The sequence below is a fragment of the Phoxinus phoxinus genome (genome assembly GCF_949152265.1).
Source record: "Phoxinus phoxinus genome assembly, chromosome: 25".
In the NCBI taxonomy this organism is placed as follows: domain Eukaryota; kingdom Metazoa; phylum Chordata; class Actinopteri; order Cypriniformes; family Leuciscidae; genus Phoxinus; species Phoxinus phoxinus.
The window spans coordinates 3,064,300-3,079,970 of NC_136900.1; the positions used below are offsets into that span (position 1 = coordinate 3,064,300).

The window sequence follows — 15,671 nt, forward strand, 5'->3', positions numbered from 1 at the left end:
GCGAGTGTGTCTGCACGCGCAAGAGAGACCGAGTGTGTCCGAGAGCGCGCGATATAGAGTGTGTTTGCGCGCGAGTGTGTCTGCGCGCGAGAGAGACCGAGTGTGTCCGAGAGCGCGCGATATAGAGTGTGTTTGCGCGCGAGTGTGTCTGCGCGCGAGAGAGACCGAGTGTGTCCCAGCAGCACTGAATTTTTCATTCTTTACTCTAAGTCTAAATGACTCAGAGAAACTTCACTATATGCTCGGAAAGGATGAGCTGCAAAATACACACCATACGAGGTGGTCAATCCATTGTATTTTTTTGTGAGTATGTGCGTCTGTGAGTGTGTGCGTCTGTGAGTGTGTGCGTCTGTGAGTGTGTGCGTCTGTGAGTGTGAGAATGTGTGCGTCTGTGAGTGTGAGAATGTGTGCGTCTGTGAGTGTGAGAATGTGTGCGCCTGTGAGTGTGAGAATGTGTGCGCCTGTGAGTGTGAGAATGTGTGCGTCTGTGAGTGTGAGAATGTGTGCGTCTGTGAGTGTGAGAATGTGTGCGTCTGTGAGTGTGAGAATGTGTGCGTCTGTGAGTGTGAGAATGTGTGCGTCTGTGAGTGTGAGAATGTGTGCGTCTGTGAGTGTGAGCGTCTGTGAGTGTGAGCGTCTGTGAGTGTGAGAATGTGTGCGTCTGAGCGTCTGTGAGTGTGAGCGTCTGTGAGTGTGAGCGTCTGTGAGTGTGAGCGTCTGTGAGTGTGAGAATGTGTGCGTCTGTGAGTGTGAGCGTCTGTGAGTGTGAGCGTCTGTGAGTGTGAGCGTCTGTGAGTGTGAGCGTCTGTGAGTGTGAGCGTCTGTGAGTGTGAGCGTCTGTGAGTGTGTGCGTCTGTGAGTGTGTGCGTCTGTGAATGTGAGCGTCTGTGAGTGTGTGCGTCTGTGAGTGTGTGCGTCTGTGAGTGTGTGCGTCTGTGAGTGTGTGCGTCTGTGAGTGTGTGCGTCTGTGAGTGTGAGCGTCTGTGAGTGTGAGCGTCTGTGAGTGTGAGCGTCTGTGAGTGTGAGCGTCTGTGAGTGTGAGCGTCTGTGAGTGTGTGCGTCTGTGAGTGTGTGCGTCTGTGAGTGTGTGCGTCTGTGAGTGTGTGCGTCTGTGAGTGTGTGCGTCTGTGAGTGTGTGCGTCTGTGAGTGTGAGAATGTGTGCGTCTGTGAGTGTGAGAATGTGTGCGTCTGTGAGTGTGAGAATGTGTGCGCCTGTGAGTGTGAGAATGTGTGCGCCTGTGAGTGTGAGAATGTGTGCGCCTGTGAGTGTGAGAATGTGTGCGCCTGTGAGTGTGAGAATGTGTGCGTCTGTGAGTGTGAGAATGTGTGCGTCTGTGAGTGTGAGAATGTGTGCGTCTGTGAGTGTGAGAATGTGTGCGTCTGTGAGTGTGAGAATGTGTGCGTCTGTGAGTGTGAGCGTCTGTGAGTGTGAGAATGTGTGCGTCTGTGAGTGTGAGAATGTGTGCGTCTGTGAGTGTGAGCGTCTGTGAGTGTGAGCGTCTGTGAGTGTGAGCGTCTGTGAGTGTGTGCGTCTGTGAGTGTGTGCGTCTGTGAGTGTGTGCGTCTGTGAGTGTGTGCGTCTGTGAGTGTGTGCGTCTGTGAGTGTGTGCGTCTGTGAGTGTGTGCGTCTGTGAGTGTGTGCGTCTGTGAGTGTGTGCGTCTGTGAGTGTGTGCGTCTGTGAGTGTGTGCGTCTGTGAGTGTGTGCGTCTGTGAGTGTGAGCGTCTGTGAGTGTGAGCGTCTGTGAGTGTGTGCGTCTGTGAGTGTGTGCGTCTGTGAGTGTGTGCGTCTGTGAGTGTGTGCGTCTGTGAGTGTGTGCGTCTGTGAGTGTGAGAATGTGTGCGTCTGTGAGTGTGAGCGTCTGTGAGTGTGAGAATGTGTGCGTCTGTGAGTGTGAGAATGTGTGCGTCTGTGAGTGTGAGCGTCTGTGAGTGTGAGCGTCTGTGAGTGTGTGCGTCTGTGAGTGTGTGCGTCTGTGAGTGTGTGCGTCTGTGAGTGTGTGCGTCTGTGAGTGTGTGCGTCTGTGAGTGTGTGCGTCTGTGAGTGTGTGCGTCTGTGAGTGTGTGCGTCTGTGAGTGTGTGCGTCTGTGAGTGTGAGCGTCTGTGAGTGTGAGCGTCTGTGAGTGTGTGCGTCTGTGAGTGTGTGCGTCTGTGAGTGTGTGCGTCTGTGAGTGTGTGCGTCTGTGAGTGTGTGCGTCTGTGAGTGTGTGCGTCTGTGAGTGTGAGCGTCTGTGAGTGTGAGCGTCTGTGAGTGTGAGCGTCTGTGAGTGTGAGCGTCTGTGAGTGTGAGGGTCTGTGAGTGTGTGCGTCTGTGAGTGTGTGCGTCTGTGAGTGTGTGCGTCTGTGAGTGTGTGCGTCTGTGAGTGTGTGCGTCTGTGAGTGTGAGAATTTGTGCGTCTGTGAGTGTGAGAATTTGTGCGTCTGTGAGTGTGAGAATTTGTGCGTCTGTGAGTGTGAGAATTTGTGCGTCTGTGAGTGTGAGAATTTGTGCGTCTGTGAGTGTGTGCGTCTGTGAGTGTGTGCGTCTGTGAGTGTGTGCGTCTGTGAGTGTGTGCGTCTGTGAGTGTGTGCGTCTGTGAGTGTGTGCGTCTGTGAGTGTGTGCGTCTGTGAGTGTGTGCGTCTGTGAGTGTGTGCGTCTGTGAGTGTGTGCGTCTGTGAGTGTGTGCGTCTGTGAGTGTGTGCGTCTGTGAGTGTGTGCGTCTGTGAGTGTGTGCGTCTGTGAGTGTGTGCGTCTGTGAGTGTGTGCGTCTGTGAGTGTGTGCGTCTGTGAGTGTGTGCGTCTGTGAGTGTGTGCGTCTGTGAGTGTGTGCGTCTGTGAGTGTGAGAATTTGTGCGTCTGTGAGTGTGAGAATTTGTGCGTCTGTGCGTCTGTGAGTGTGTGCGTCTGTGAGTGTGAGCGTCTGTGAGTGTGTGCGTCTGTGAGTGTGAGAATTTGTGCGTCTGTGAGTGTGTGCGTCTGTGAGTGTGTGCGTCTGTGAGTGTGTGCGTCTGTGAGTGTGTGCGTCTGTGAGTGTGTGCGTCTGTGAGTGTGTGCGTCTGTGAGTGTGTGCGTCTGTGAGTGTGTGCGTCTGTGAGTGTGTGCGTCTGTGAGTGTGTGCGTCTGTGAGTGTGTGCGTCTGTGAGTGTGTGCGTCTGTGAGTGTGTGCGTCTGTGAGTGTGTGCGTCTGTGAGTGTGTGCGTCTGTGAGTGTGTGCGTCTGTGAGTGTGTGCGTCTGTGAGTGTGTGCGTCTGTGAGTGTGTGCGTCTGTGAGTGTGTGCGTCTGTGAGTGTGTGCGTCTGTGAGTGTGAGAATTTGTGCGTCTGTGCGTCTGTGAGTGTGTGCGTCTGTGAGTGTGAGCGTCTGTGAGTGTGTGCGTCTGTGAGTGTGTGCGTCTGTGAGTGTGTGCGTCTGTGAGTGTGTGCGTCTGTGAGTGTGTGCGTCTGTGAGTGTGTGCGTCTGTGAGTGTGTGCGTCTGTGAGTGTGTGTGTCTGTGAGTGTGTGCGTCTGTGAGTGTGAGCGTCTGTGAGTGTGAGCGTCTGTGAGTGTGAGCGTCTGTGAGTGTGAGAATTTGTGCGTCTGCGAGTGTGTGCGTCTGCGAGTGTGTGCGTCTGCGAGTGTGTGCGTCTGCGAGTGTGTTGCGTCTGCGAGTGTGTTGCGTCTGCGAGTGTGTGCGTCTGCGAGTGTGTGCGTCTGCGAGTGTGTGCGTCTGTGAGTGTGTGCGTCTGTGAGTGTGTGCGTCTGTGAGTGTGTGCGTCTGTGAGTGTGTGCGTCTGTGAGTGTGTGCGTCTGTGAGTGTGTGCGTCTGTGAGTGTGTGCGTCTGTGAGTGTGTGCGTCTGTGAGTGTGTGCGTCTGTGAGTGTGTGCGTCTGTGAGTGTGTGCGTCTGTGAGTGTGTGCGTCTGTGAGTGTAGTGTGGAGAACCAGTTCTGACGTTTAAACAAATCCTGTTAAGTTTTCTGATATGTATTTTTCTTTAAATGATTTATTGTTCTGACAGCTCAGGTCCCTTAAACAAAAATATACATATTTTTGTGCACTTCATTAAAAAAAAAAGTCATATATATTTGGCAGATGTAAAGCATACATGTGTATGTTTTTTGTGTTAGTCAACTAAAAAATAATAATATTACTTTAACAGCTCAGGGATGTTCAAGGAGCCGAGCCTGTTTGTGCACTTTCTGAAGATTTTTTTGCACTGTGAATTTGCACTGTCAGTTCTGTTTTTGAATAAAGGGTTGGAAATGAATGCTTTTTTATTTGTATCTGATTAATTGATTAATCGAAAAAATAATCGACAGATTAATCGATTATTAAAATAATCGTTAGTTGCAGCCCTAGATGCAATACTACTCTATAGGTACTCAAGATTAACATGAGATTGACTGAAACTGAGTGTGTGTGTGTGTGTCCCTCCCCCCCTTTTAAGGCGTGGTCACAGTGGCGAAATTCAGCAGGTGAAATGAAGTGATCTAAATAGGAATTTGGATTTTTTTGGGGATTTCATTTTGTGGATTTGGATTTAAGTTTGTAGAACGTTTAAGGCAAAATCAGTGCATTACCAATTTAAATCTGCTTGGTTTGGAAGTGACCTCTGTGGAAGTGTGTCGTGCATTATTACACTAATACGTCTGCGCCTTTAGCTAGAACCTCTTACAAACAAATTACCAGGGCCGTGGTCAGAGTCGAAGGGTCTTGTGATGCACAGTATGCTGTAGGCCTGCTCTTTCTCATTGTAGAACGTCTCCTCAAACAGGATGGGGACAGACGTGGGATTGGGAAACCCTGCTCCCAGACGGACCTGGTTATTGTCTATAGACACTTCCTGGAAGATACGCCACAGTAAAAAGCTGTTCAGTTGCAGTCAGGATCCTGAGATGTAACTCTGAATGATACATGTGGGGCTTCTGCCTGATTATATGTGGGATTTTACATACCTTTCCATCTAGCGTCTGGTAACCCTGTTCAGCCGGCTGAAGCACGTATTCGTCAAACTGGGCTGCTGTAAAAGAGGCCGTTGGTAAACTTCCACAACACGGTACCAGGATCTAAAAAAAAAAGAAGAGGTTTGTAAGTTTTGAATTGATCAAGCACAAACACACTCATAACAAGCTTTACTACGACTTCAGGAGCTTGGAAAACAGCACACAAGTCATATGGACAACTTACATGGTGTGTTTTGTTCTCTTTGAGATTGACATATTGTCACTATATGCGTCTTTGGAGGTCATAAAAGTAAAGAAAGTCATATGGATAAAGAACAACATAAGCATAAGTGCGAGTAAATAATGTCAAAATAAAGCAATAAACCATGTGGATAAAAGTGTTTTTACCACTTAGATATAATTTAAACTAAAATATAAGACTCGAATGTTCAATAAAAAGTCAAATTTTGTAATATTAATAGACCTTAATCAGGGTTAGTTCACCCAGAAATGTAAACTCTGTCAGTAATTACTCTCCCTCATGTTGCTCAACCCCGTCAGACGTTCGTTCATCTTCAGAACACAGATGAAGATATTAGTGATTAAATCTGAGAGCTGTCTCACTCCTCCACAGGCTTCTATGGGATTGAAACTTGCTGGCCCAGAAAGTTAGTAAAGACAATGTTTAAAATAGTCCAAGTGACTACAGTGGCTCAACCTTAAGTTTATCAAGCGACGAGAATACTTTTTGTGGGCAAACATAATGACTTTATTCAACTCTCAATTTTCTTCTGTGTTCCTCTGAGTGAGTTCACGTAGTGTAGCGCAGCGCTTCTGGGTTGTACGTCAGAACGGAGGATCACTATTGGCCAGCATCACACACATGACCAGCGTCGGCCAATAGTGAGCCTCTGTTCTGACGTACAACCAAGAAGCGCTACGCTAAACATTGTCTTTACTAACTTTCTGGGCCGGCAAGTTTCAATCCCATAGAGGAGGAGTGGAGTGAGACGGCACTCAGATTTAATAAAAAATATCTTAATTTATGTTCTGAAGACGAACGAAAGTCTTACGGGGTTGAACAACATGAGGGAGGGTAATTACTAGGGATGTGAATTTCTGCCAAAAATTCCATTCGACAATCGAGGAGCAAAAGTCGAATATCGTTACTAATTACTGACAGAATTTACAGTTTTGGGTGAACTAACCCTTTAATCAGGGTCATTTAAAAAAAGAAACTTTACATAGTGCATGCCATGGAAAAAACTGTACAGTGTGTGTATCCTTCAGCCTTGATTTCATTCCCAAAAAATACACCCTGACTTATGTCTATAATCAAATCAACGATTCTTCAGCTAAGTAATACAGTTCATTAGTCTAACTGGAAGCGGGTTACGGCTGTCAGGCAACACAGAAACTTCAATTACACAGTACTATACAGTTCCCATCCTCGGTTCTGGTTGGTTGATGCTGACACGCTGATGTTCAATCCAACAGCACTGGGATGCTTGACTGTGTTTGTTACTTTACACAATGGTTGATCCTGCTTCGGCTTTGTTTGGAAGTATTATTACAGAGAACGTTACAGAAATGAGTCCTAAATCCCAGAAATTAATTAGCATTTTTGCATACCGGGTTCCAATATGGGTTGGATACGTTTTTGGTTAAATTGAAGTAAGAAATAATTGACGACAGGCGTCAATATTATTATTTATTTATTAATTAAATTCGTTTTAATTCATTCGTTTATTCTTTTTTTCTATTAGTGACAGTAGACTAGCCTATTAAATCAAACACAAAGCCCTTTAAACAAGCATAGGCCTATCAATAATTATTTATTTGTTATATTATCTGCAATAATTACGAAAACCTGTGCAGCAGGACTATCAATTTATTTAAATAATCAGTTTCATTTTCTATTGAGTATATATACTAGGACTATATACTTCATTTATTAAAATTAAACTGAATGTTTCCATTGATTGTGAAGTTAGACATCGAACATCACAGATCAAGCGCATGGGGCTGCATGGTTTTTCTTGTTATTAATTGTATATGTTCCGGTATCACAGTTAACTACGCAAAGTGATATGAAGCTGTAATGAGGTCAAGACATGCCGGAACTACTTTAGCCATGCGGTTCCCTGAAAATAATTGCACACCATAGAACGTTAGTCAACCAATCAGATTTAAGCATTCAACGGTCCTGTAGAATAATAAATAATAAGAGCTCAAGTGCACAACAACAGAACAATTTGTGATAATATAGAATGTGCATCACATGGTCATGCTTATCAGATTGAAACACAGCTCATTCAATCATTTTGAGGAGACGTATTCATTTCTGTATTGTTTTAACTTTGAGAATGACCTCAAGACAGACACTGTCATTATCATCCGATAAACAGATCTTCTAACATCAACCAACATAAAAGAATCAGTTCATACACAGAACCTCTTTCTGACCGCAGTCACATGAACGAATACATGACTAATTCTGTTCTACAAATAAATCCTTTCATCGCTTCAGTCGTCAACACGCAGACAACATTCACTTTTGCTCTGTTTGAAAGCGGTTTAAATGAGTAAGAAATTGAACCGCATTTCCACTAAAGCACATCAAGTGGAAGTGTGAGCTCACAATGCCATGTAGTTCTGCCACCCTGCAGCTCAGGTCCGGTCTGTGCTTTTCCAGGGCCAGGTAAAAGGGGTTCTTCAGGATATTCTCATCATACACAGCCATATGTGTCCCAAACTCCAGCTCCTTAAAGAGAAGAACAGGAACAGGTAAAGAGAAAGAATGATGCAGAATGGGGGAACATATGGAGAAAAGGAATGTCAGAAATGCCGTGGGGGTTGAACTAAACCGGATTAGCATTACTAAACACTTTGGCTCAGCTTACATTTTCTCTCCTGATTGTTTTTGAACTTTGCAAAGCTGTATTTATATCATTATAAACCTAATTTAATATTAAGTGGCATTTGCCAAGACAAGCATGACTATTACTCATACTTAGGAATGGGGTTTTGTTCAAATTACCATTCTTAAGTATTAAAAAAACCTGTTTACACCAACAACGATAACTATAAAGATCACTATAACAATAATTATATCACCAGTGTTTCCCCTACAATGTATTCAGTAGCGGTGCAGCGCCGCCACTGGATTTTCAGCACCACTGCAAAATCTTCACATGATCAGTAATATTACGACATTCACTTACACACTGTAAAGCACAACAGTAAAAGTAGACGCCTCCGTATCAACACGCGACCGTTGCGATGTATATTCACATCAAATGTTAACACAGAGGAACTGGACACTGCAGTTCACAAAAGTTTATTATTATATAATCAACCGGGGTAACCGCTGTATTTCTGCTATAATCAACCGGGGTAACCGCTGTATTTCTGCTATAATCAACCAGGGTAACCGCTGTATTTCTGCTATAATCAACCAGGGTAACCGCTGTATTTCTGCTATAATCAACCGGGGTAACCGCTGTATTTCTGCTATAATCAACCGGGGTAACCGCTGTATTTCTGCTATAATCAACCAGGGTAACCGCTGTATTTCTACTATAATCAACCAGGGTAACCGCTGTATTTCTGCTATAATCAACCGGGGTAACCACTGTATTTCTACTATAATCAACCAGGGTAACCGCTGTATTTCTGCTATAATCAACCAGGGTAACCGCTGTATTTCTACTATAATCACCCGGGGTAACCGCTGTATTTCTGCTATAATCAACCGGGGTAACCGCTGTATTTCTGCTATAATCAACCGGGGTAACCGCTGTATTTCTGCTATAATCAACCGGGGTAACCGCTGTATTTCTGCTATAATCAACCAGGGTAACCGCTGTATTTCTGCTATAATCAACCGGGGTAACCGCTGTATTTCTGCTATAATCAACCAGGGTAACCGCTGTATTTCTGCTATAATCAACCGGGGTAACCGCTGTATTTCTGCTATAATCAACCGGGGTAACCGCTGTATTTCTGCTATAATCAACCGGGGTAACCGCTGTATTTCTACTATAATCAACCGGGGTAACCGCTGTATTTCTGCTATAATCAACCAGGGTAACCGCTGTATTTCTGCTATAATCAACCGGGGTAACCGCTGTATTTCTACTATAATCAACCGGGGTAACCGCTGTATTTCTGCTATAATCAACCAGGGTAACCGCTGTATTTCTACTATAATCAACCGGGGTAACCGCTGTATTTCTGCTATAATCAACCGGGGTAACCGCTGTATTTCTGCTATAATCAACCGGGGTAACCGCTGTATTTCTACTATAATCAACCAGGGTAACCGCTATATTTCTGCTATAATCAACCGGGGTAACTGCTGTATTTCTGTTATAATCAACCAGGTTAACCGCTGTATTTCTACTATAATCAACCAGGGTAACCGCTGTATTTCTACTATAATCAACCGGGGTAACCGCTGTATTTCTGCTATAATCAACCGGGGTAACCGCTGTATTTCTACTATAATCAACCAGGGTAACCGCTGTATTTCTACTATAATCAACCAGGGTAACCGCTGTATTTCTGCTATAATCAACCGGGGTAACCGCTGTATTTCTGTTATAATCGCCCTACTGTCAGAGAGTAAATGTACAAGTTAATTTAGACCTTCTGCTGGGGGTTTTTACGCATTGGTCTGAACAGACAAATCTCATTGACTGAAGTTTTTGTGTGAACATTAGTGTTGGTTTGAACAGACCTTGACGTGTGTAACCCATCCCACATAGTAACATGAATGATATTTTCAATAGAGCAACTTGTTTAAGTGATCAGATTTACATTGAAGAGGGACCAGAGCAATATCAGAGACTTGAGGTCGTTACTTTTGACATGGGCTACTAGTACACAGTCACCTTAGGCTATATATTAACCGCAAAATACCTTAAAAACTGCATATCAACGTCCTAGCGACCACTCAGGCCACCCTACAGTAGCATTTGTGGTAGTAGAGTTTTTTCAGAGACTAGCCCCACTTTACACAGGAAAACATCACTCACAATTTTTTCTACAAACAGAGACAAAAAAGGCTCTCTTCCTTTAACCTCTTCTTTCACTGTCTGTCCAATCAGAAGAAATTCAGCTGAACTCATTAAGGCATTCTGAAAATGAAGTTAACTTCAATACAGTCCAACGTACAGTAAACATGATCGTCTCCAAGTAAACAGAGGCAGACTATGAGAAGGCAAAGCACCCAACAACAAACTGTCCTCTGACTGAAATTCAAAGCCACAGGACATGTTTCTGAGAAGAAAAAAAAAAAAAAACACCTTTCATCTAGACATTTCCACCCACAGTTGTATTTCTGAGCCAGTCTTGGTTGCGTATCTCACTGCAGGAAATCCCCACTATGTTCAGAGTGGGAAATAAAAACTGTCTATTCTGCTCGCTTCCTTAAAATGTGTGTGTGAATTCTGACCAGAAAGACTGAAGAATCTGTCAAGAACGAATCTGAGACATATTGTATCTCAAAATTAAAAAGAAACTATACTTAAGAAAATGAATCTGGTTTTTAAGACCATTGTAGTATTTTGTAACATTATAATGACAACTATATGGATTTCATCCACCAATTCCACCAGTTAACATAAAAGTGATTATTTTAATTGTTACTAATCGCAGTAGTATTTTTCCACCGCCTTAAAATTACACATAAATACCATTGACTTACAGCATTTGTTATAGTATGAGGAACAAACCTGTCCAGAGCATTGTGTTTCACCCCATTATTCAACCATAGACGGTCTTCAGGCCATGAAGTTTGTGTTTTACTACGAATATTCTCAGTCTAGAATCCTCAGCTTCAATTGACCGTTCGCAAAAGCCACGCCCCTTAGTTATTGTTACTACGCCCGTCAAACAATTGAGAACCATAGCCATGGCTGGGTTGAGCTCCATACATTAAGTGATTGGTTTTGGAGTAATGCAGCAGACATATCCTCCAGGGCACGACAGAAAGTATAGACAGAATAGCGCACGGGAGCACATGCACTAAACAGTTTTGTAAAATTATATATCAATCATTTTTATTTGATCACATATCATTTTACAAAACTGTTTTGCGCATGTGCTCCCGCCGCCGCGCGCGCTATTTCATTCACAACACTGCAATCAGAGGACGCGCTGAAACCATCAACTCTCGATGCGGTTCTCTTCATTCATAACTCAGCCGACTGAGAAGGATATATTTGTGTGAATAGTTGTGCAACTGCGCAAACTTTGTTTTGAAGTTTAATGTTTGAGTTCCAGACGAATTTGTGACTGTGTACCTGTTCAACCTCATCAAAGTTTCGTAATTAGTAAGTCCGTGCTCTTTTTCTTTTTTTTCTCTCTTGTTTGCTGACTGATGAGGTGGCCGCAGTGCCGCAGTGAAACGGTGTTTGTACATGTAGCCTATTTTTTAATAATAGTTGCAAGCAATCATAAAATACAGCTAATTTTAAGCCCGTGCAGACCGCACTGCCATAGGCGCATCATTGCACTATCTTGCTGAAATCGGAATGTTTGACGGAGGTCCTTCTCCTTAGTTACAGTTGCTGAGCTAGGATTGGACGAGAACCGTTCGAGGGCGGGGTTTTGCGAACGGTCAATTCCAACCAGAAAACATGTAAAAAAAGTAAAAGTTTGACCGATTCTGCAAAAGACTTACTCACATATTTATGATGGTTAAGGAGAGTTTGCGACACCATGAATAATTTAATCTTCAAATCTTTGAAATGACGCATGAGGAAGAGGAAAGCCATGAAGATGAAGAGGCTCAGGGTGTCCAGGCGAAGACTAAAGAATCACATGGGAGAGGTCAAGGCCGAAATCCTGATAATATTCAAGAGTCAGGCTTCCACCCCTCATTCTGGGCATCATGGGAGGGTTGCCTGTCTGCTGAAACCCTGAAGAATGTGAACTCTGCCATGTGATCAGCTCCTCCGGGCATAACACACTGGGTTGAGGGGGAACCACACTCCTGTGATCCTTACAGGGATTTCATGGAGTGTGTTTTCCGGTTGACATTAAATTGAGCCATGCCTCCCAGATATCCAATACGCTGGCAATGGGTCACATGCTTTTCCATATAAAATGATTTCACAATGAAGTTTTATCTTGACCCAACACCAATGATTCAAGCAGAACGATTTTATACTTTAAACGGACAAAAGAAGAATGGGCAACTGACACGGAGATGTAATTGTGTGTCCTCAGAGATCATTTGGCTGGACTACAACAAACACAGATGTCTAACCTCGCCGCGCCGGCGTCAAGCGCATCTCCGGTCTGATCTACGAGGAGACTCGAGGAGTGTTGAATTACTTTTAAACCGTTAAAACGGAATTAAAGCAGCATTAATCTGTCAAAATTCTTAATGTCAATTAACCGTTAATTATGAGCCTCCTGACTATTAAAGGAATAGTTCACTTAAAAATTAATTCTGAATTATGTCATCATTTACTCGCTTTCAAGTTGTTTCAAACCTGTCTGCATTTCTTTCTTCTGCTGAACACAAAATAAGATATTTTGAAGAATGTCAGTAACCAGACAATTGATGGACCCTTTGACTTCCATAGTAGGAAAAAAAAATACTATGGAAGTATTTAATAAAATAAATAAATAAATAGGTAGATCATCCCCTTATATCATCCCGATGAGCGAGCTCTTAGCGCATTATAGTCCTTCACGTCTATTGCGATCTCAAAATTACGGCCAGTTGTTAATACCTAGAATATCAAAATCGACTGCAGGCGGGAGATCCTTTTCCTATTTAGCACCAAAACTTTGGAACAGTCTTCCTAACATTGTCCGGGAAGCAGACAGACTCTGTCAGTTCAAATCTAGACTAAAAACACATCTCTTCGGCCTAGCATACACATAACACATTATAGACTTCTATGTTAGGCTGCATTGTTTAGAACAGCCGGGACCGGGAACACTTCCCGTAAATCCTGATGTACTTGGTACATCATGAGAAGGATGGCGTCTACGCTAATATTAGTCTCTCTGTTTATCCAGAGGTTTACCACAGTCCGCCGGATACAGGCCGTATCCAGATCTGATGAAGGACCAGCGCCAGGACACGACGACGACGCCGCTGACCTGAAGTGTCAGCCTCATCCGCCCTGCGAAGGCCTCATCGGCGCGGCTGAGCCCGGTTTCTCCCAAGGTTTTTTTCTCCATTCTGTCCCTGATGCAGTTTTGGTTCCTTGCCACTGTCGCCTTGGCTTTTGGCTTGCTTAGTTGGGGACATTTAATATTCAACAATAGTATTGATCTGCCTTACTTAAGGTGGACGATGACGCAATTTTCTTCTAGAAACAAACTTTGTTGTATTATTTTCATGTTATCACTGTGAATCATGTTATCACGTATCTCCCCGTAGTGATAAAATAAAATACAATTCTGTATCAAATGTATAGGCAGGACAAGTCGTTTGTTTAGGCTTGGTTTGTAGAGAATTACAAACATGCGCACATATATTCAAACGCACATATCATCTATAGAATTAATTCTTGATGCGCACGTGAGCGCCATCAGCGTTTCTCACAGGATCGCGTGTAAAGTCTGTGTAGAGAGAACGGTGTCGTCTTAGCGGCCCCTAATTTAATAACTAATGATCCTTTCGACGGAAGTTAATCAATCAAAACTAACTTTAGCTGGAAAATAACATTATTCAAGAACCGCTATAAAGACGAAACAATCTGTTACCTTAAACTATACGTTTATCTCTGTAAAGCAGCTTTGAAGCAATCTACATTAAAAGCGCTATATAAATGAAGATGACTTGACTTATGCCAAGTAGAACTGGTCAGTGATAGATGCGGATTTAAATATTGAGTGTACCGCTAGCATTAGACATGTTTCTGCTGCGGTGGTTCCTGTTAACAGCATCATTGATTCGAAGCGCAAGCGAAAGGGTTTTATTGCAGCTTGCAGCTCGATTACAGCACAGGTCCCTGATAGTGCAGATTCACTCTCACTGTTTGTGATATTACAGTCTTACAGAAAGATTTCAAATTATTGATTTGATCTGTTTATCTGTATTAATTTCTTCAATCCACATTGCTACATGTATTGAGGGTGAATTCCTGCATTATGAGCACCAAACTAGTAAGAAAGCTTAAAAGTCATGCGCAATAATCACAGTCCTATGCTAAAATTGAGGACCTGAATATGGCTTGATACTATTTGAATTGAATGGCATTATGTTAACTTGTGGAGTCCTCCAGGGATCTATCCTTGGACCTCTCCTGTTCAATCTGTATGCGTCCCACTAGGTCAAATAATGGCAATAATGTTAAAAGCAGATGAACCTCAAACCTAGCTCACTTATCAAGTGACTACAGTCCCATGGACTCCATTTCTGACACAAACTGTGAAGTAATGATGCAAACTGCATTATTTTATTCTAAACTGGTTGCCTACTTCACAACAATGTAAAATAAATCATTACTATTGTCTCACCACTTATTTAATTGTGTGGGTGATTCACAAAATGGACAATCTCAAGTGAATTCTGAAAAATATTGTCAATAAAGACTTCAAAACTTTGAAATGGCAGGTTTCTTTCTTTTTTTCCCCCTGCATGTTAATAATTTTGGTCAGAAATAATGCGTCAAATGATAAAAAGAAAACAACATGCAGGTCTGAAGTTTCAATTCAAAATATGATCACGTGCCTCATAGCAAATCAATACATTACAACAGTTATGCTCATGTTTTACAATCATGAACCCTGCGTTTACTGTAAACACTTTTATTCGTTAGTAAATAGATAAAGGCCTTAGAAAACGCTGATAAAAGTGATAAAAGTAATCACACAATTTAAGGGGAAATAACAGGAGACTCAAAACAACATGTTTAGTGTGCATATTTGTATACATGGCATGCATAAGTCCAGTCTGGAAACGCATCTGACCCTGACGCCGATTCAGATCACACATCATTTGTAATTCAACACTATGCGCAATAAAACATAATCTGTATTTCATGACTAATGGTAAAAATAGCTTCCGATGCTAACTAGCCATATGCAAACCAGAAGAAAACACAAACTGCATGGATCAAATGGTTGATCAAGTATGGTATTTGATTAGTTGTAATTATTTGTGTATACATGCATGTTTAATTTATGCAGTATATAAATAATGACAATACGAGTGCTAATATTTAGCGTTCATTTTATGTCAGTACCTCGACTTGCTATTGCTAACAGCTCTAAAACAAAAGAGCAAAAACACTGAAGATATAACTATTAATCCGTCTTGAAAGAGGAAACATGTTCATCTTACCTCAAATAATTATGAAGATGGTAAAGTGGTAAACAGAACATTTACTGGAGTTTGGCAGCGAACGCAGAAACATTTCAGACACCTATCGCCAGTAACACACTGATGATTACTCTAAAATGACACAGACCAATCAGAGCTGACCTCGATGAAGCGTTAGCCAATCACAAAGCGTCTTTTAGTTTGCTATAGTGACACACGGAAGCGTCTTGTTTAGGTTAGGCAAAATCTTCTTAAAATTATTTCAATTTAAGAACAGATGCAAAAACAATTAAAATCACAAAAATTTCAAAAATAAAAATAAAATAAAATAATTGTGAAAACTTGTATTAATTACTTGGAAACAGCGCACTCTAGTGGAAAACGTAGAGTTCATCAAACCTTGTTAATCAAACCTGGTCATTTTATAAAAACATGTTTTATTCATTCAATAAAACATGTTTAAATGCAAGTAAAA

General features: G+C 42.6%; 1 protein-coding gene across 1 annotated transcript in view; it reads right to left on the reverse strand.

The window, feature by feature from the left end:
• ankrd27 (ankyrin repeat domain 27 (VPS9 domain)) overlaps positions 1-15,345 on the reverse strand; it is a 64,156-nt gene extending 48,811 nt beyond the window's left edge. The window contains exons 1-4 of the mRNA XM_079603344.1: positions 15,218-15,345; positions 7,544-7,666; positions 4,915-5,025; positions 4,646-4,802 (exon numbers count right to left, since the gene is read on the reverse strand). Of these exons, the coding sequence (XP_079459470.1) occupies positions 4,646-4,802; positions 4,915-5,025; positions 7,544-7,645 (370 nt within the window). The 5' untranslated portion in view covers positions 7,646-7,666; positions 15,218-15,345. The remainder of the gene's footprint in view (positions 1-4,645; positions 4,803-4,914; positions 5,026-7,543; positions 7,667-15,217) is intronic.
• Positions 15,346-15,671: the final 326 nt, after the last annotated feature.